Source organism: Mobula hypostoma, chromosome 9 (assembly GCF_963921235.1).
Source record: "Mobula hypostoma chromosome 9, sMobHyp1.1, whole genome shotgun sequence".
NCBI classification, from domain to species: Eukaryota; Metazoa; Chordata; class Chondrichthyes; order Myliobatiformes; family Myliobatidae; genus Mobula; species Mobula hypostoma.
In genome coordinates this window covers 4538558-4558860 of record NC_086105.1, presented here as the reverse complement: position 1 = coordinate 4558860, position 20303 = coordinate 4538558, and the positions used below count along the sequence as shown (strand labels likewise).

The 20303-nt window shown below is 41.4% G+C and overlaps 1 protein-coding gene across 2 annotated transcripts in view; it reads left to right on the top strand.

The window, feature by feature from the left end:
• Positions 1-20303, top strand: part of gnptab (N-acetylglucosamine-1-phosphate transferase subunits alpha and beta) — a 79868-nt gene that overhangs the window by 23263 nt on the left and 36302 nt on the right. For both annotated transcript variants that reach the window (XM_063057643.1, XM_063057644.1), the window contains exons 8-13: positions 1718-1852; positions 10059-10220; positions 13140-13319; positions 15592-15762; positions 16339-16462; positions 17672-17863. In XM_063057643.1, coding sequence (XP_062913713.1) covers positions 1718-1852; positions 10059-10220; positions 13140-13319; positions 15592-15762; positions 16339-16462; positions 17672-17863 — 964 coding nt within the window. The remainder of the gene's footprint in view (positions 1-1717; positions 1853-10058; positions 10221-13139; positions 13320-15591; positions 15763-16338; positions 16463-17671; positions 17864-20303) is intronic.

The following is a 20303-nucleotide window of genomic DNA, read 5'->3' as shown; positions in this document are numbered from 1 at the left end:
GCACTCACCTCTGTATTTTTTTAAAAAAAACTTACCCCTGACATCTCCTATGTACCTACTTCCAAGCACCTTAAAACTGTTGCCCTCTCCTGTTAGCCATTTCAGCCCTGGGAAAAAGCTTCTGACTATCCACACGATCAATGACCCTCGTCATCTTATACACTTCTACCAGGTCACCTCCGTTGCTCCAAGGAAAAAAGGCTGGGTTCACTCAACCTATTCTCATAAGGTATGCTCCTCAATCCAGGCAAAATCCTTGTAAATATCCTCTGCACCCTTTTTGTGGTTTCCACATCCTTCCTATAGTGAGGCGACCAGGACTGAGCACAGTACTCCAAGTAGGGTCTGATTAGGGTTCTGTAGAGCTGCAACATTACTTCTCAGCTCCTAAACTCAATCCCACGATTGATGAAGGCCAATGCACCATGTGCTTTCTTAACCACAGAGTTGGCCTGCACAGCAGCTTTGAGTGTCCAGTGGACTCGGACCCCAAGATCCCTCTGATCCTTCACACTGCCAAGAGTCTTACTATCAATACTATATTCTGTCATCATATTTGACCTATCAAAATGAACCACTTCACACTTATTTGGGTTGAACTCCATCTGCCACTTCTCAGCCCGGTTTTGCATCCTGTCAATGTCCCACTGTAACCTCTGACAGCCCTCCATACTATCCACAATGACTGAACTCATCATCATATGAAGTGTTAAATCTTTGATAACCTTATCAGCCTACAACTGTATTGCCCTCATGTGTAAACATAAATAAACTAAAAGTTGAAATAATGCTGCGGTAAGGCATTTGGGTAGATGAGTGCTGAATCTGAGTCCGTTTCTTTACAGCTGCACTAGGTCACTTTATTATGTACAGGAGTGGATCCCAGTCACCTATCCACTCGATATTCAATGTGTTGTACATTTAGATACACTATTCTGCACACCACTGTTCTAACACATGGTTATTTGAGTTACTGTCACCTTCCTTGGCTGGATTAGCCATGATCTTATTGAATGGCGGAGGAGGCTCGACGGGCCAGATGACCTACTCCTGCTCTTATTTCTTGTGTTCTATCAGCTTGTCTGGCTATTCTGCCCTGTCCTCTCATTAATAACATGCTTTAATCCACAGAACCGTTGCTCATTGGATGTGTATTTTTATTTTTAGCGCTATTTTTTGTAAATTCTAGAGTAGGGGTTTCCAACCTTTTTTTATGCCATGGACCCCTACCATTAACCAAGGCGTCCATGGACCCCAGATTGGGAACTCCTGCTCTAGAAACTGTTGTGTGTGAAAATCCCAGGAGATCAGCAGTTCCTAAGATACTCAAACCACCCCATCCAGCACCAACTATTATTCCACAGAGTAACTTAGATCACATTTCTTCTTCATTATGATTGGACTGAAGAGCAACTGAACCTCTTGACTATGCCTGCATACTTTTAGGTATCAAGTTGCTGCCACATGATTGGCTGATTAGATATTTGCATTAAGAGCGGGTGTACGTAATAAAGTGGGCACTGAGTGCATTTTACAGTTCCGTTAGGGAGATGGAAGTTATTTACACCTATTTTGTATAACAAAATTAAATTTGCTAAGCTTATTTTTCGATTAAAAGCCAGTTTTTGCCAGTTACATGAGAATTGTGAATGCATGAATAGCAGTGAGGATTTACTGTAACTCTACACAATTAACAGCAAGTAACTGTTTTGTCTAGACCACAGATAAAGACTCTCCTGGATCCATTCTAATGCAAAATCTTGCTTTCTTGAGTGGTTTTCCAGCGTCCTGCAAAGAGGAGGAACAAATTCGAGCCAAGCTGCCACCATTTATTGCAGGCAAAATGAAACAGGTAATATCTTATCCTTACAATTGTTTTGAATTTTAAGGAAAATGTGTTATTTCATTGATTGCAAAAGGAAATCAGACTGTTGCTAGCTCAGTATTCCATGGGAACATAAGAATAGAAACAGGAGTAGACTTTGGCCCCTCAAGTTGCTCAGTAAGTTCATCAGTGATTTGGTTTCGGCCATAGTCGTCATTCTTTATGTAACCCATAATGCTCTATATCCTGCTGGTTCAAACTTTGGTCTCAGCCCTGAATATACTTAGTGATGTGACTCAAAGTGCTCTAGTAGAAAACTTTCACAACACTCTTAGCAAGGTTCTTCCTTGTTCTCATTGGTGATTCTTATTCTAAAAAATTTCTCTTAAGCTTGATTTCACTAAGAAAAGAAGTGCTGGCAATGGAGAGGGTCCAGAGGAGATTCACAAAAGTGATTCTCAGAATGAAAGGGTTAATGTATGTGGAATGTTTGGCTTTGGGCCTGTACGTGCCAGCGTTTAGAACAATGGTGGGGGGGGGGGGCGGATCTCATTGAAACCTATCGAATATTGAAAGGCCTAGATAGAGCAGATGTGGAGAGGATGTTTCCTATAATGGGGGAGTCTAGGACCAAAGGGTGATGAATCTGTGGAATTCATTGTCACAGGTAAGTCACTGGGTGTATTTAAAGTGGAGGTTGAAAGTTTTTGATTAGTCAGAGTATCAAAGGTTACTGAGAAAAGGCAGAAGAATGGGGTTGAGAGGGATAATAAATCAGCCATGATGTAATGTTGGAGCAGACTTGATGGGCTGAATAGCCTAATTCTGCTCCTATGTCTTATGATCTTAATTAAAAACTAGTTAAAGTGATTTGACTTTGTTTCCAAATTGACGGTCGATCAGACTGATTGTTTTAATGCTTGCTTTCACTAACCCCTAAATTACTAAACACCACTAAATTACCCTGAATCTTCATTCAATTGTTATAGCCTTCCAAAACTAATTCCTTTCCCCAAATTCCTTTCTGATTCCCCTCATTATGTTTTCAGACGTACTCTAGTACAAAGTAATTTGTGACAATGTGTCAAGGTCAGTCTGTTCTTCCTACAGCCTTTGACATAGTTTGTTTTATTTTTTTTTTAATTTTATTTTTATTTGGATAAGGAGTTCACAATTATCATGTACTTTTTTCACACATATAACCTTTTCCATTTTTTTATATGTATAAAACTACAATTATTTATACATTCTTAAGTACACATTGTGATGATATAAAAGCAAAATAAACATTTAAATAGATAATTATGTACTGTGGTAAATCTAACCTATTAGGCTAAGTAATGAAATTAGTTGTTAAGAAAAATGGTAATAATAGTTTCCATACAACCCTTCTGGACCATTTCCACTGGTCCAAAATGTTGCATACAAGCCTATATACCAACCATTGTAGGTGTTTATATCCCAATTTGTTCGTGCTTGTTCCTGCCCGCAGACATAATTATCCAATCCCTATGTACTTATTTACTTAATTTTTTCATTTTTTTTTATCCCTTTCCCAAATCTTTCCCTTTACTTGTGATAATTCTCTATTTTCCATAAAAAAAAACAACAAACATTTAGACTAGGGGTGCTTACGTTAGCAATATTACTGTGTTGATGAGAAGAGCAATATAAATCATTAGGAGAGTCATCTAAAGTCTGCTCGCATTGGGGTTATATATTCAATCCATTTATTCCAGATTTGATAAAATGTTTCTTTTTGAGTTCTCAGGGAGTAGGTCAACTTTTCCATTTTAAATATTTCCAAGATAATTTCGTACCAATCTTCTAATGTAGGTGGTATTGGATTTAGCCATTTTCTAGTGATTGATTTCTTACTTGCCGCTAAGAGGGCCTGCAGCAACTTTATATCTTCCTTCTGTTCAAGGAACAATACATGCCCCAAGTAGAGCGTCTCAAAGTTCAGAGGTATCTGGGACCTAAGTACCTTAACTAATGTTCTATGAATACCTTCCCAAAATAGACTTAATTTAGGACAATTTGCCTCCTTGGAGCCGCACCTTCTCCAACACATCACATTTGTATCTTTATATTTTTCCTGATATGGGGTCTTGAAGTATCTTATAATGTTTTTCCAACAATGTTCTCTCCAAGTCAAAGAATTAGTCGAGGACCATTGAAAGCTGCAGATTTTCCCCCAAGCCTCCTCTGAAAGTACCAACCCCGCTTCTTTCTCCCACTTCTCTTTAATATACAGTGTATTTACATTTTTAGCATGGGAGAGTGCATTATATAGGCGAGAAACTGATTTACTAGGTATTAAACTGCAAGCCGAATTCAGAATCTTGAAAAATTCTAATTCTACTGTTGGGTCTGTATATCTACAACTCTGGTTAACATAATTTCGTATTTGAAGGTACCTAAAAAAGTCATTATGTTCTAGGCCATGTTTGTCCTGCAGGATTTGGAAACTTTGTAATACTCTTTTATCTATAAATGAGAGGTAGGTTGTAAGACCTTTCTTTATCCATAGCTCAAATCTTTTATCTCCTCTGTTGGGAAGGAATTCGGTATCATATGCACACCATCTAAAGAGTTTTAGCATGTTATTAATTCCACATGAATTAACCACCTTCTGCCATACTTTTAATGTAAGATTTATCCAAGCATTATTAAATTTTTCCAACTGGGCCATCAATCCTTTGTCAGCTATTGAGGCCTGAAGAGGAAAACAGTCAACTAATCCAAATTCTATTTCCTTCCATCTAGCCTTATATTCCCTATTACACCAATATAACAGAGGGGTTATCTGTGAGGCATAAAAATAATTTCTCAGGCAAGGAAGAACCATACCTCCTCTTTCCTTCCCTAACTGTAAGGTGTTATATCGAATTCTAGGTTTCCTTCCTTGCCAAATGAAGCGGGAAATCCATTTGTCCCATTCCCTGAATTGATTATCATCCACCTCCACTGGTAAAGTACGGAAAAGATATAATAACCGAGGAAGAATATTCATTTTTATAGTATTTATCCTTGAATTTAAACTTAAAAAGGAGATAAGATTCCATCTATGCATATCTGCTTTTATCTCTGAGATTAATGGCCCATAATTTACCTGTGACAGTGTTGAAAGATCCTTCGGCAGGGTTATTCCTAAATATTTTAATGATTTAGCTTCCCACTTAAGATCGTATGTATCCTGCAATTTTTTGGATGGTGTATAATCTAGGGACATAACCTGCGTTTTCTTTACATTTATTTTATAACCTGATATTTTCCCAAAGTCATCAACAGTGTAAACAATCCTATAAATGATTTTTCTGGTTCACTCAGATAGACCAAAACATCATCTGCGAATAACGCCACTTTCTGTTCAATCCCTGCCACCTTGATACCTTTTACGATTTCGCTCTGTCTTATTAGTTGGGCAAGTGGTTCAATATATAGCGCAAAAAGGAGAGGAGAAATTGGGCATCCCTGTCTAGTGCCTCTCTCTAAAATGAAGGAGTCAGGTCCCCATTTATCTTAATTCGGGCTGTAGGGCTAGTTTGTTTTATTTTCATGTTAATTTCCACCATCGTAGCTTGCTCGGTGAAACTTGACCAATTAGCTACAAAACCACTTGCATACAATCTGTGGTCTTTCTACTTCTCCACTCTACATTGTCCATACAATATCATTGGAAGATCTTTGCCTGCTAATTATCTTGCTTGTTTTGGACATGACTGATTTCAGCCACTAGATGGTACTCTGCACATTTTCAGACTATCTGTGCTTGGGGTTAATATTCCAGCACATTATGGCGTGGGATTTATTGTTTTACTATCTAACCTTAGTCACAAGTTCTTTTTGGAAAAATAGTTAATTAACTGTGGTAGCAGTACAAGTTAGAATTTAATTTGGTCATTAATAAAGGTTCAACATTGGTTAAGTCTCTCCTGCACAGATAGTGCCGTGTGTGTTAACAGTGCATCAGTTCTACATGTAACGCAATGTATGGCACGGAAACAGGCCTTTCAGCCCATGATGTCTATGCTGACTGTACCAATCCAAACTAATTCAATCTGTACTCAGGAGTGACTACCACTTTCCGTCTTAATTTGTGGAGCTATGAGGGATAAATTGGCTGTGGTAGATTACATTAGTGAGAATGATGGTGGGTAAACAATGATTAATACTTGAAGACATTTGCAACAAATCTGCATTCCTTTAAAATACTTCTGGAAAAGTGGGCCAGCCATGCATTACAGAGGAAGTTAAAACTGGTATTAAATCTAAAGACACACATCAAAGTTGCTGGTGAACGCAGCAGGCCAGGCAGCATCTCTAGGAAGAGGTACAGTCGACGTTTCAGGCCGAGACCCTTCGTCAGGACTAACTGAAGGAAGAGTGAATAAGGGATTTGAAAGCTGGAGGGGGAGGGGGAGATGCAAAATGATAGGAGAAGACAGGAGGGGGAGGGATAGAGCCGAGAGCTGGACAGGTGATAGGCAAAAGGGGATACGAGAGGATCATGGGACAGGAGGTCCGGGACGAAAGACGGGGGGGGGGCGGTGACCCAGAGGATGGGCAAGAGGTATATTCAGAGGGACAGAGGGAGAAAAAGGAGAGTGAGAGAAAGAATGTGTGCATTAAAATGAGTAACAGATGGGGTACGAGGGGGAGGTGGGGCCTAGCGGAAATTAGAGAAGTCAATGTTCATGCCATCAGGTTGGAGGCTACCCAGACGGAATATAAGGTGTTGTTCCTCCAACCTGAGTGTGGCTTCATCTTTACAGTAGAGGAGGCCGTGCATAGACATGTCAGAATGGGAATGGGATGTGGAATTAAAATGTGTGGCCACTGGGAGATCCTGCTTTCTCTGGCGGACAGAGCGTAGATGTTCAGCAAAGCGGTCTCCCAGTCTGCGTCGGGTCTCACCAATATATAAAAGGCCACATCGGGAGCACTGGATGCAGTATATCACCCCAGTCGACTCACAGGTGAAGTGATGCCTCACCTGGAAGGACTGTTTGGGGCCCTGAATGGTGGTAAGGGAGGAAGTGTAAGGGCATGTGTAGCACTTGTTCCGCTTACACGGATAAGTGCCAGGAGGGAGATCAGTGGGGAGGGATGGGGGGGACGAATGGACAAGGGAGTTGTGTAGGGAGCGATTCCTGCGGAATGCAGAGGGGGGGGAGGGAAAGATGTGCTTAGTGGTGGGATCCCGTTGGAGGTGGCGGAAGTTACGGAGAATAATATGTTGGACCCGGAGGCTGGTGGGGTGGTAGGTGAGGACCAGGGGAGCCCTATTCCTAGTGGGGTGGTGGGAGGATGGAGTGAGAGCAGATGTACGTGAAATGGGGGAGATGCGTTTAAGAGCAGAGTTGATAGTGGAGGAAGGGAAGCCCCTTTCTTTAAAAAATGAAGACATCTCCCTCGTCCTAGAATGAAAAGCCTCATCCTGAGAGCAGATGCGGCGGAGACGGAGGAATTGCGAGAAGGGGATGGCGTTTTTGCAAGAGACAGCTCTTAAACTTTTCGTACTCTCCTTTTTCTCCCTCTGTCCCTCTGAATATACCTCTTGCCCATCCTCTGGGTCCCCCCCCCCCCTGTCTTTCGTCCCGGACCTCCTGTCCCATGATCCTCTCGTATCCCCTTCTGCCTATCACCTGTCCAGCTCTCGGCTCTATCCCTCCCCCTCCTGTCTTCTCCTATCATTTTGCATCTCCCCCTCCCCCTCCAGCTTTCAAATCCCTTACTCACTCTTCCTTCAGTTAGTCCTGACGAAGGGTCTCGGCCTGAAACGTCGACTGTACCTCTTCCTAGAGATGCTGCCTGGCCTGCTGCGTTCACCAGCAACTTTGATGTGTGTTGCTTGAATTTCCAGCATCTGCAGAATTCCTGTTGTTTGCGATTAAATCTAAAGATTTGGTTTATAAAATTGCTAGAATAGGCAGACTAGGGACATATTTAAAAAAATCAACAAAATACGTTCAAAAAATTAAGAAAGTGAAAATAAACAATGTGAGTAAAGTAATAAGATAAAAATTAGTAAAAGCTGCTTTAAGTATATATTTAATAAAGGGCTAATGAGGATAAATGTGGTAAAAGACAGGAGAATTTACAATGGAGAGTAAGGAAGTGGCAGAGGAATTAAACTAATGCTTTGTCAGCTTTAAGTAGCATGATCTTTCTAATTGTATGACATCAGGCAGTGTGCAGGGAATGGAGGGGTAGGCAGAAGAGATGTAATGTGGTATCATGTCCAGAGCAGACACTGAAGGCTGAAGAGCTTCTTTGTGTGTTGTATTGTCCCATGTAAGTCGAGTACTGCAGTACAATATTTTATAGCACCTTTTAAATTCCAGCTGAGCAGAAGCACATTTGCCTTTGCAACAGTTATTTAATTACTAATGTAAAGGATGACACGGGCTAATTGGAAATTGTTTGATCATTGCTCAGGACTTTAGAAAGTTGATACTCGATCCGTGTATTCTCTTAAATGGGTCTATGCATTTCAACAGCATAGTATTGGAAATTCAAATCAGGCTTGGCAGAATATCAGTCAGCCAATGCTGGGGTCATCTTTCAATTGTCCTGGCTATTCTTGACCTCTTTCCATGAAAAGCCTCAACGGACATGCTAGATCTTTAGGCCTTAACGAAAGGAATATTTTTAGAGTATTATCTAAAAGTCATATTGAACATAGGATGGCAATAAATTATTCTGTTTGTAGCTTACCAATGAACTTGATGCAGTGAATGTTTCCAAACTGAAGTAATTTCTTACTTTTGTGAATAATGACTGAATGTTTCTTTGTCCTGTTCTTCCCTATGCCATGCAAGTGTTGTTTAATTGATATTCCCTCTGCTATAATGCAAGTTATTTTGTAAGCTGAGAGATTGGTTTATTTGACCTGGTATGTAAATTTTATAATTAAGGTGTATTATACCACATAAACATTAAACTGTTCTGTGGACAGAATTCATTAGCTATGAAACTGACTGTTCAAAGGGGTCCACAGGAGGTTCACAGTTTTGGGCCTCTTATCTAAGAAAAGTTATGCTGGCATTGGACAGGGTCCAGAGGAGGGTAGCGAAAATGAACCCACGAATGAAAGGGCTAACATGTGCGGAATGTTTGATGGCTCTGGGCCTGTACTCTCTGCGGTTTAGAAGAATGAGAGGGGATCTCATTGAAGCCTGTCAAATATTGAAAGGCTTGCACAGAGTGCATGTGGAGAGGATGTTTCCTATAGTGTGTGAGTCTAAGACCAGGGGACAGAGTCTCAAAATAGAGGGATGTCCTTTTAGAGCAGAGATGAGGAGAAATTAATTTAACCAGAAGGCTGAATCCATGGAATTCACTGCTACAGATGGTTGTAGAGGCCAAGTCATTGGGTATATTTGAAGTGGAGGCTGCTAGGTTCTTGATTAGTCAGGGTGTCAAAGGTTACAGGGAGAAGACAGGAGAATGGGGTTGAGAGGGCTAATAAATCAGGCATGATAGAATGGCCTAATTCTGCCTCCATGTCTTATGGTCTCGTGGACTCTTGTCAGAAGTTGCATGGATATTTTTGTTGACCTTCAACTGGTCACACTTGTGCCTTTACTTTCCTCTTCAGATTGGTCTGTCAAACCTGTAGCAAGATCCTGATCAACTTAAACCTTCCACCAATATGGAATGTAAACCTGTTCCATGTTAATGGATACAAGTACCTCAAGACAAACATTAATATGACATAAACAGCTTAAATCTAACTATGTTGCTAGTGGCTAGATCATCAGAATTTCTTTCCCTGCTTAAAAGTTGAAATGTCTTGCATATCTCAGACATTTAAATATTTGTAAATGAATTCTGAACCTTGTAGCAATAGTGTAAAAACAAACTTAATTGCCTTGGACTGAAAGATCAGCCTTTCCAGCAAGTAAGTATTTCAAATCCAGGCTCTTTGGCTGGAGGGAACTTTGGCAGGAAATTTGGATTTGAAAAGCACCATGTTTATTTTATTACTTTATTGAGCGATATAGTGCGGAATAGGCCCTTCCTGCCCTCGAATCACACCGCCAGCAATCCACTGATTTAACTCTTGCCAAATCACAGGACAATTTACCTACTAACTTACTAAACGGGATGACGTCAGATCAAATGTTGCTGAAAATTGGGCATCCACGATTGTTGTGACCCCTTCAGCAGCAGAAATCCATGTTGCAAAGTCAGTAACGTTCTGAATTTGATGTTTTCTCTCTAGTTTCTGTTATATTCTGAGGCTGGTGTTGTGCTGTTGTTGCTCAAAAATCCTAGAGATTTTGTAGAACTAACCAAACAACCCAAGAACAACATGACTATGGAAGGAAAAGAGATAACAATCAACCCAGTCTATTTATTGTGGGACCTCAGCACCATCAGCCAGGTACGTCCTTCAAGTTGTTACAGGACTGCAAATGTAAATGTGGACTTTTAAAATATACCATGTGTTAAGAATTTTTAAGTATTTTAATACATCAAGTATGTTTTTATAGAAACATAGAAAACCTACAGCACAATACAGGCCTTTTGGCCCACAAAGTTGTGCCGAACACGTCCCTACCTTAGAAATTACTAGGCTTACCCGTAACCCTCTTTTTCTAAGCTCCATGTACCTATCCAAAAGTCTCTTAAAAGACCCACCGTATTTGCCTCCACCACCGTTGCCGGCAGCCCATTCCATGCACTCACCACTGTCTGAGTAAAAAAAAACTTACCCCTGACATCTCCTCTGTACCTCCTCCCCAGAAGCTTAAACCTGTGTCCTCTTGTGGCAACCATTTCAGCCCTGGGAAAAAGCCTCTGACTATCCACATGATCAATGCCTCTCATCATCTTATACACCTCTATCAGGTCACCTCTCACCCTCTGTCACTCCAAGGAGAAAAGGCAGAGTCAACTCAACCTATTCTCATAAGGCATGCTCCCCAATCCAGGCAACATCCTTGTAAATCTTTTCTGCACCCTTTCTATGGCTTCCACATCGTTCCTGTAGTGAGGTGGCCAGAACTGAGCACAGTACTCCAAGAGGGGTCTGACCAGGGTCCTATATAGCTGCAACATTACCTCTTGGCTCCTAAATGCAATTCTACGATTGATGAAGGCCAGTACATTGTACACATTCTTAACCACAGAGTCAACCTGCGCAGCTGCTTTGAGCGTCGTGTGGACTCAGACCCCAAGATCCCTCTAATCCTCCACACTGCCAAGAGTCTTACCATTAATACTATATTCTGCCATTATATTTGACCTACTTCACACTTATCTGGGTTGAATTCCATCTGCCAGTTCTCAGCCCAGATTTGCATCCTATCAATGTCCCACTCTAACCTCTGACAGCCCTCCACACTATCCACAACACCTCCAACCTTTGTGTCATCAGCAAACTTACTAACCCATCCCTCCACTTCCTCATCCAGATCATTTATAAAAATCACGAAGAGTAAGGGTCCCAGAACAGATCCCTGAGACACTCCGCGGGTGACCAACCTCCATTCAGAATATGACCCGTCTACAACCACTCTTTGCCTTCTGTGGGCAAGTCAGTTCTAGATCCACCAAGCAATGTCCCCTCGGATCCCATGTCTCCGTACTTTCTCAATAAGCCTTGCATGGGGTACCTAATCAAATGCCTTGCTGAAATTCACTTTTGCGGTATCTTGTGTAACCTACATTTTGTGTAACAGGAGTTTCATACTGTATATTTCATTTGAAGGGTTTCTCTCCACTAAGCACCAAAATAATGTGGGGAACCAAAGCCAAAAAATAAATTGCTATAGATGCTGGAAACTTAAAATTAGGAAAAAAGTGAGAACCAACAGCTGGTTGGGCAGTATTTATGTAGAATGTATGCAAAGTGTTTCATCCGTTCGAGAACAAGAGGGGTAAATGAGGGTATATGTGCTTGGATGTAGATGAGTTCCTAAATGAATACTTTGCCAGTATTATCAGGAGAAGGTCATCAATGATCATGAGTTCAGTGTGGAGATGCTAATATGCAAGGGCATTTTGAGATAACAAGGTGGTGTTGGGTCTCATGTTAATGTAGTTAAGACCCAAGAGCTTTGTAGGATATACGTCAGGTTATTGAGAAGAGGTAATGATTGCTCGAGCCTTGCCCAAGATCTTTGTGTCCTCTCTTGCCGCCGAAACGATCCTCAGAGACTAGTAAGTAACTAATGTTCATTTTGTTCAAGAAGAGAAATGGGGATAATTCTGGCAATTATAGATGGGTGTGTCTCATAGCACTGGTCGGGAAGCTGTTGGAGAGAATTGAGGGATAGAATTTATAAACATCTGGAAAGGAATGGAATGCTTTCATTAGTCGAGGCATTGAGTTCAAGAATCAGGAAGTTATTTTACAGCTTTATAAAACTCTGGTTAGGCTGCATCTGCATTATTGCATTCACTTTTGACTCCCCATTATAGGAAGAATGTGGAAGCTTTGTAAAAGGTGCAAAAGAGGTTTACCAGGATGCTGTTGGGATTTGAGGACATGCGCTGTAAGGAGAGGTTGGACAAACGTGGATTGTTTTCTCTGTAGCAGCAGAGGCTGAGGGGAGATCTGATGCAGGTTTATAATATTAAGGGTCAAAATGTCTAACACTAGAGGACAGGCACTCAAGGTGAGTGGAGAGAAGTTTAAAGGAGATGTGTGGGGAAGCTTTGTTTTAAAGATATAGTGGTGGGTGTCTACAATGTGCTGCCAGGAAGGTGGTGGGGGAAAATACAATTGGAGAATTTAAGGGACTTCTAGATAGGCCTATGAATATGCAGACAATGGGATATGGACCATATGCGGGCAAAGGTGATTAGGTGTCAGTTGCTCAATTCAATTAGTTTGGCACAACATTGTGGGCTGAAAGGCCTGTTTCTCTTCTACATATTGTATATTGTTAATATAAGATTGAAAGGTTAGAAGTTGTGTAATTAAAAAAACTGCAGTTGGTGGAAATTTGAGATCTGACCAACAAAATTACTGCTCAGACCGCAAGTGTGGAAGGCGAACTGGAGATAAAATACTTCTCCATTATTCTCAACATTATTAAATAATATGTTGAGATTATAGTATGTTACATGATGATGACGTCAACTCAGGCCTGAGGGGCCAGCCTCGGGCATTTTCATGCCTTACAAGGCGCGGAACGAGAGACTGTATGTAACAGTTGCATTAAATGTTATAATGATGGTAGTTCTGGATTGGACCTGGAAATAAGTTGATGTTTACTGCAATGATTGTGTACAAGCAGTTGAAAACTGTAACACAGAAAGTCCATTCCTCACCAGCCTCACTCTTCTCCACAAGTCCAAGCAGGACGACGATATTTCAGCCAGTCGATTTGAGGACAATGAGGAACTACGATACTCTTTGCGTTCTGTGGAGAGATATGCACCTTGGATACGACATGTCTTTATCGTAACGAATGGCCAAATTCCTTCTTGGTTAAACTTGGACAATCCTCGTGTTACGATAGTAACACACCAGGCAAGTACATTTACAATCACAGCTGTAATTTTGTGGGTGAAAAGTTGGCAAATTGAGAAAAAATAAATGCATTAAAATCAAAAGCAAGGAACAGTACAGTGGATTCCCCTTAGGACATTGGTTAATCAGAGTAGCCATTTACTTACGACAAAAGCTAATTGAGAAAATTACTGGGATTCCCTTTGGTTATTTGGGACACTATGCCACTTAATTGAGACAGGAGACTGTTGCCAAACAGTTTCTAATTAGTGTCAGTCATGTGCAGTTGTGTGGCCGTTAGACACTACACCTTGCTCAGAGTTTTTAATAGTGTCAGTTACGCATGCTTGTGTGTTGTTATCCATTCGGGCTGATAGACACAGATTCAAAAATCAGTGATTTGACTTTTTTAAAAAAAAAAATTCAGGCCCTTGCCAAGGTACCACAAAAAAAAAAATTGACTCGAGCTGAAAAAATTGCCCTATATGGCAGGGTACATTGGATGAGTACCTCCATCGGTAATTATTAGGAACTAATACAATTTTATAGTACTCTAGTAGTATTGGTGGTTTAGTTTGTTCTGTATTTCATTTAAATACATAACTAGTTACTCAGTTAAACAATAATTTGTTTTTAAACCTTTTTAACTATATCCATGAAACTTTGGCTAATTAGGGCAGCCGCTTTATTGGGCCAAAATGTACTGGTTCCAATGTGTCCCAATTAACTAGAATCCACTGTACTGCACTTTGTTTCCTAAATGTACCTTCTGAAAAGCAATCAACAATATAAGATCATAAGACACAGGAACAGAATTAAGCCTCTTCCTGCTTCCTCTATGACTCAGTGACTCAACACTGCTTTCCCCTCCACCTGTCTTCGTATCATCCACAAACTTGGCCACAAAGCCATCACTCCCATCATCCAGGCTACATCTTAATTGGCTTCAGTTGGTGAGGATCGACCATGGATGTGGCGAACTTGCTGTCGAAATCAGTACTCGAGTCAGTATGCCATCCAAGACAGTACAATATGGAGTGTAAGCTGTTGCCCATGTACCAAACTTCCCCTCTCCATACACCCAATGAATCCAAAGGAATGGCAGAGACTTATACAGTTTGGTAACAGTGGAGTTGCTAGTCAGCATTGGACTCAGTGTAGGACTACCTTAGGAACTGCAGCTCTGGATGTTTCGTTGGGGTTTACTGCTGAAGCCTTCCCCATGAGTGAGTATAGCTGCAAGGCAGCGGAGGTTTGAAATAGTTTTCCTGCTCCTGAATGAGTGGCCAACCACAGTTGATAAGCCCTATCCGCCCGAAGCAACTGGTTTTAAAGCGCCAATAACCCATCTTTGCCCCTTCTCCTGTCAGTAGAAATTGTTTGGCCAGGTTTAGTAGCTAAGCCACACGTGAAGGCATGTCAGAGGCTATTAGAGGCATACAACATTGGGAGCACTTAATAGGTAATGGGAGCATGTCCCCACTGCCCCCTCCTGCGATGACAACCTTAAGGAACCAAATCATATACAAGATCATTAAGAAGATTGAAAATGGCTTGGATCTCAAGTGTTGCTTTCTGCTCATAGTCCTGAATCTAAATGGTTTCATTTGCTGATGTCAATCCCCTTCTGTGGAGACTGCATCTTTGCAATCTTATATAGTTCTGCATCTACCGCTGTACACTGTGTTTGGTTTCATTTCACATGGAATGCTTCTGTTTTTTAGTTCGTATTATACCTGTTCTTAATCCTTTCCAATGGTCTGGGACTGAAGTATATCACAAAATCACTTTTATTTTATAATCCCACTCTAGCTCTCAGGTTTTCTTCTGCCAGTCTCTTGAGTTTAAACAATGTCTCGAAATATAATTGGCAGGTCAGCTTTTTTGAATTAAGCTCCTAAACTGGGATTCAATACCTAAAAAGATAAGGGATGCAAACTTCTAAATGCCAGCTGAAAACCTATTTGTTTAACCTTGTTTTTAACTAACATCTTTTTGTCTTTTATTTTTACGTTTGCACTTTATCCCATTGTAAAGCGCTTTGAACTACATTGCCTGCATGACAAGTCCTCTATAAATAAGTTATAATGCTTATATTATAAATAAGTATTATTTCTAATACTTTGAATTTGTCAGTTTGATACATTAACCTATCAAGGTCTTTCTGTATTTGTTTAGAATTATTAAACTGGCATTTGGTATTTCAGTGCCCATTTGCTGTGAAACTGCTTTCCAGGAATCTAATTTCGAACAGTAATCAGATTGCCTTTCATGTTTGACCTTTCTCCTTTAGGAAGTTTTCAGGAATCTCAGCCATTTGCCAACATTCAGCTCCCCAGCTATTGAAACACACCTGCATCGCATTCCTGGCCTTTCTCAGAAATTCATCTATTTAAATGATGATGTAATGTTTGGCAAGGAAGTATGGCCTGATGACTTTTACTCTCATTCAAATGGACAAAAGGTAGGCAGTATTTTAAATTTAGTACATGACATACTACAACGTTTGTATTTTGATTGTTAGAGATACAGCACAGTCATGAGGCCTTTTGGCCAATGAGACCGTGCCCATGCCCATGTGACCAATTAACCTACTGACCCCTGTGTCCTAGGACTGTGGGTGGAAACCGGAGCACTGGCAGGGAAACCCTAAAGGTTACGGGGAGAAGGTACAAACTCCTTACAGATAGCGGCGGAATTGAACCCGGATTGCTAGTGCCTTAATAGTGTTGCACTATTCAGTACACATTTGCTACCATGCCACCCTTGAACAAAATTGTGTAGATCTGCAGAATTGTTTATGGATTTTGATTTGATTTATGCAGTGTAATTGTGTCTTCTCAGTTGCACTAATTAGATACAGTAGATACATTCTAGTAACAACGTGAAATCTCACACTTCTAGAGATCTAAGGAAATTTCCAAGGCGACTAATTTAGCAATTGATACTTTTTTTTATACTAATTTAGCAAACAAATTAAATTTTGCAATATATTCACCCTGCCAGTTAATGTTACAGAAGCCAATTTTTTTTTTATTAGGTTTATCTAACCTGGCCAGTTCCAAATTGTGCGGATGGATGTCCTGGGTCTTGGATTAAGGATGGCTACTGTGATAGGGCTTGCAATAATTCAGCTTGTGATTGGGATGGAGGCGATTGTCTCGGTAGGTCAAACCACTTACATTCATTCTACTTAAGAATCATAAAATGTGATGATGTGATGCTGAGTCTTTATAAGGCACTGGTGAGGCCTCACCTTGAGAATTGTGAACAGTTTTAGGGCCCCTCATCTTAAAAAAGATTGCTGGCATTGGAGAGGGTCTAGAGGAGGTTCACAAGAATGATTTCAGGAATGAAAGGGTTATCATACGAGGAATGTTTGATGGCTCTGGGTCTTTACTCGTTGGAATTCAGAAGGATTGGGGAGGGATCTCATTGAACCCTTTCGAATGTTGAAAGGCCGAGACACAGTAGATATGGAAAGGATGTTTCCCATGGTGGGAGAGTCTAGGACAAGAGAGCACAGCCTCAGGATAGAGGGGCGCCCTTTCAAAACAGATATGGAGAAATTTCTTTAGCCAGAGGGTGGTGAATTTGTGGAATGCTTTGCCACATGCAGCTGTGGCGGCCAGATCATTGGGTGTATTTAAGGCAGAGATTGATAGGTTCTTGATTAGACCTGGCATCCAAGGTTACAGGGAGAAGTCCAGGAACTGGGGTTGGGGAGGAGATAGAAAAAAGGGATCAGCCATGATTGAATGACGGAGCAGACTTGATGGACTGGATGGCCCAATTCTGCTCCTTTGTCTTATTGTCATAAAAGTAATGTAGGTGGGCCTATTCACTGCATGGTTCAAGATACAAAATTTGTAGGCTCACCCACTTTTGTGTTTCCTGTTCCAACTTTGAACATTACGCTATTGATCTCCTGCCTCTTCTGTTCTAATAGACTGCTAATGATGTCTGCTCAGCCACTCTGCCCACTTACAATTGTCTATTATAGATTTTCATATCTCCAGAGAACATTGAATTGCAGATATTCTTGCTGCTCAGTAGAATACTATGATCCTCTCTTCCCCACTTCCCCAGCTCTGATGCTTCACTGCGTAAGAAGGTGCTGAATTAATATAAATTGTTAAATCTTTCTCTTGTCTTTTTGCCGCTCACTATAAATCCATGTAATTTGGTTCTTCCTCATCTGAGGTTTTACAAATTTTCTTTGATCAAGCTTTAGACAAACTTTGGAACAAGTTATGTTCTTTATGGCTTGGTATCAAATTTTATTGAAACATTTTGGGGTATTTTGCAATGTTAAAGATGCTCTAAGTGCAAATTATTGAAGAGATTCTTGATGTTTGGTGTTGTAATTACAGGAAACACTGCAAATAGTCGTGGTGGTAATGCTGGAGGAATGGCAAATGGACAGGTCTGGCAGTTTGGCGGTGGTCTCCCTGGATTAACGTATTGCAACCAAGGTTGTGCCAATTCCTGGCTGGCTGATAAATTTTGTGATCAAGCTTGTAACATCCTGTCATGTGGTTTTGACGCTGGTGATTGTGGGCAGGGTAAGTTGAACTCTGACCTTGAAATATGTTGAAATACAAAAGCGGATTTATTGCAAGTTGGATTTGATTTCTTTCCACCACCACCCTCCTCTGTCTGGCCGAACTGGTCCTCACCCTCAACAATTTTTCCTTTAGCTCCTCCCACTTTCTCCAGACTCGAGGAGTAGCCATGGGCCTCAGCTATGTCAGTCTTTTGGTTGGCTATGTAGAACAGTCCCATGTTCCAAGCCTTCCCCGGTACTCTTCCTCCGCTACGTTGACCACTGCGTTGGTGCTGCTTCCTACACCTATGCTGAACTTGTCAATTTCATCAACTTTGCCTTAACTCCTACCCTGTCCATAAATTGACTTGGTCCTTCACCTCCCTCCCCTTTCTCAATCTCTCTGTACCAGCACACAAAGGAAATTAATGTGCGCACAAAAGGTTAGTTACCTAAAATAATGTAGTAATTAGTAATTATACTTATAGAACATAGAATAGTACAGCACAGTACAGGCCTTTCGGCCAACAATGTTGTGCTGACCCTCAAACCTTGCCTCCTATATAACCCCCTCCCCCACCTTAAATTCTTCCATATACCTGTCTAGTGGTCTCTTAAGCTTCACTAGTGTATCTGCCTCCACCACCGACTCAGGCAGTGCATTCCACACACCAACCACTCTCTGAGTAAAAAACCTTCCACGAATATCCCCCTTGAACTTCCCACCCCTTACCTTAAAGCCATGTCCTCTTGTATTGAGCAATGGTGCCCTGGGAAGAGGCGCTGGCTATCCACTCTATCTATTCCTCTTAATATCTTGTATACCTCTGTCGTGTCTCCTCTCATCCTCCGTCTCTCCTGTTACGTACCCCGTAACTGGGTTGCCAAACCAGCAGAAATGGACCACTTAGTTGGAGTCTGGATTACTGGAACTAAGAAAGTTTTATTAAAGAAATAAGTAACACAGTATTCTAATCGTAAGGATATAAATGCAACAGTTAGCAATGATAAAACACACATGTACACAGAACTAGGATAATAGGAATCAATCAAGCTCTATCGCAGTCTAGGGGTAAAATGATTAGTCTCAAGTGACGCAGAGTTCAGTTCAGATTAGTACAGTTCGCAGTAATCGCTGTTGTGCAGTTGGAGAGAGAGAGAGAGCGAATATGCAAATTTTCTGATTCAAAACAGACCTTTGATGTTCCTCGCAGTTAGCTTTCGGGCGAGCCTTTTTACTGTCTTCTGAGGTCACCAACTGTGACCCCTCCGTTCCGGATACGATCGTTCTTCCGCGGTGAACCCGGCACCCAGGCAAGGGCGGACACACACACCAGGATCCCGCCGATCGTACCTTTTCACCCTGTGCGTCTATGGTCGGTCCCGCGACCAGACCTCCAAACACCACTCTTCCAGGGTCTCGTGATCTCGTGGTGTCTGTCTTGCCTTAGCGAACCTGTTCGTTTTATCCCCCTGCTGGGGTATCGCCTCTCCATCAAACTTCAAACGGTTCAGGTTCAAAGCAACCGGTCTGTCAATACTCGGAACTGTGTGTCTTTTCGTTAATCTCTCTCGTCTCTCATTAACATTTTGAACACTTCTCCCTTATCTCTCTCATTTGCATCAATCTTCTGATAACTTGGTTTTTCGTCACACTCCAAAGAGTAAAGCCTTAACTCCCTTAATCTCTGATCATAATCCATACTCTTCTAAACCAGGCAGCATCCTGGTAAATCTCCTCCGTACCCTTTCCAATGCTTCCACATCCTTCCTATAGTGAGGCGACCAGAACAGGACACAGTACTCCAAGTGTGGCCTAACCAGAGTTCTATAGAGCTGCATCATTACCTTGCGACTCTTAAACTCTATCCCTCAACTTACGAAAGCTAACACCCCATAAGCTTTCTTAACTACCCTATCTACCTGTGAGGCAACTTTCAGGGATCTGTGGACATGTACTCCCAGATCCCTCTGCTCCTCCACACTACCAAGTATCCTGCCATTTACTTTGTACTCTGCCTTAGAGTTTGTCCTCCCAAAGTGTACCACCTCACACTTCTCCAGGCTGAACTCCATCTACCACTTCTCAGCCCACTTCTGCATCCTGTCAATGTCTCTCTGCAATCTTCGACAATCCTCGACACTATCTACAACACCACCAACCTTTGTGTTGTCTGCAAATTTGCCAACCCACCCTTCGACCCCCATATCCAGGTCGTTAATAAAAATCACGAAAAGTAGAGGTCCCAGAACAGATCCTTGTGGGACACCACTAGTCACAATCCTCCAATCTGAATGTACTCCCTCCACCACCACCCTCTACCTTCTGCAGGCAAGCCAATTCTGAATCCACCTGGCCAAACTTCCCTGGATCCCATGCCTTCTGACTTTCTGAATAAGCCTATCATGTGGAACCTTGTCAAATGCCTTACTAAAATCCATATAGATCACATCCACTG